Source organism: Carex rostrata, chromosome 15, assembly GCF_964058835.1.
Source record: "Carex rostrata chromosome 15, lpCarRost1.2, whole genome shotgun sequence".
Classification (NCBI taxonomy): domain Eukaryota; kingdom Viridiplantae; phylum Streptophyta; class Magnoliopsida; order Poales; family Cyperaceae; genus Carex; species Carex rostrata.
The window spans coordinates 5,388,680-5,390,466 of record NC_135932.1 but is presented as its reverse complement, the minus strand read 5'-3'; the positions used below and the strand labels follow the sequence as shown (position 1 = coordinate 5,390,466).

General features: G+C 36.3%; 1 protein-coding gene across 1 annotated transcript; it reads right to left on the bottom strand.

Moving 5' to 3' along the window:
• Positions 1-462: 462 nt before the first annotated feature.
• LOC144566520 (calmodulin-like protein 3) lies at positions 463-1,511 on the bottom strand. The gene has a single exon (XM_078316557.1). It carries the CDS (start codon positions 1,484-1,486, stop codon positions 788-790), a length of 699 nt encoding a protein of 232 aa, XP_078172683.1. The 5' UTR covers positions 1,487-1,511; the 3' UTR covers positions 463-787.
• Positions 1,512-1,787: the final 276 nt, after the last annotated feature.

Genomic DNA, 1,787 nt, shown 5'->3' with positions numbered 1-1,787 from the left:
CTTTTCTTATATTTTATTCTACAATTTGTCAATATTCATTATAATTAAGAGACTATTTATATATGAGAAGAAAAAATTAATTAGTTTATACTGAAGTTCTCCATAATATATAATTGTTCTAAACACAACTAAATTTGAGATGGTCAAATGAAGAAACTAGTTTACACATTTGTAATACATATTTGTAATACAAAATTATTTGTGGATATTTAATATGCATGTTTATATGTTCGTTTAGTCATTAATAGCTAACAACTTGAATATTATTTAGGTTGTTCTGGAATCTTTTATCATGGTTGACTTGTCCCTGTGGATCTAAAAACTTGTTGGTTTATTTATTTACTGGTTGGTGAATGGTTGTGTGTGTTTGGGGGGGGGGGGGGGGGGGGGGGGGGGGGGGCTCACAATTTAAATTATGATGAACAGAAATTAACAAAATAAATATTTTTTATCTGATTACCATTTAATTTTAAAAAAATTAATCATGAGAGAAGCCAAAGTAAAATCCAGCTAGCAAATCACCAAATGGTGTATAAACCATCACATTTATGAAAATTGTTAATTTCATTAAAAGAACAATTAGAAAAAGAAAAAAAAAATTCAAAGAACAACTCTTATCCTACCCGAGTAAAATTAATAAAACTCAAACAAGTTTACATCTTTCTCATGACTATTCCTTTTCCCCTTCATATTCCTCACCTCACCATGCAGTTTCTCTCCTTTCGTCCCTCTTATTAATTATCTACATCTAAAAGGAGCAATCTCATTTTTTTTTTTCAGTACGAAATCACGAACTCAATGCCGCAAAACCTCCGCCGCGCATCATTTGTTTGAACTCTTTGAAATCAACCATTCCATCTCCATCCTTATCTACCTTACTTATCATCGTCTTACAGTCTTCCGCCGTCCGACCTTGCTTCAGACCAAGCGAATTAAGCACCGACCTCAATTCCTCCACCGTGATATACCCATCTCCGTTTTGATCGAACACCTTGAATGCCTCCCTAATATCATCCTCCTCATTTTTCTCATCCATGATCGTCTCATACAATGCGCCGAACTCTTCTATATCCACACAACCGTCTTCGTTAATATCGATCTTCTCAATCATCACGGATAGTTCTTCTTCGGAAATGTAAATCCCCAACTTATCAAGAGAATCACCTAATTCTTTTTTCGTGATGCGGCCATCGCTATTTTGATCGAACATCTGAAAAACCCGTTTAAGCTCCACTGGATCAACACCATCCGCCATGGGTACAGGGTCGGGAACAGGAACGGGAGATGGAGGTTGTTTAGGTGAGTATATGGGGGCAGGAGGAGAGAGCCAAGAAGAGGGAAGGAAAGAAGAGATAAGTTTTTTAGGAAGCAAATTGAGGATGGCGTCGTTGAATAGGTGCGTCGTCAAGAGGGAGACCCTTAGCAGCATCGTTGGCATTGGGGTCGATTGGGGGATGGTTAGAGGTTGTTGAGCTTGACTCTCCATTGTATGGTTTGGAGAATTTGTCGGAATTGATAGGAGGTATTTGCTGAGCTATTTATATCCTATTCTCTTTCAATCGCTATTTCAAATATAAATATATTAATGAGAAAAAATGGGACCTGTTACCTCCCTTTGTCTGTATGATGTTCACATTATGAATAAAATAAAGTTTTCAAAGTTGACCTCAATTATGGAAGGCTACATGCACGATAATTAAAAATATATATATTCATTTGTCGGAAAGCGCGTCTGGAATTATTTTGTATTATCCCAATTTAAATAAGTTAGGTAACCGTTGGAAGCG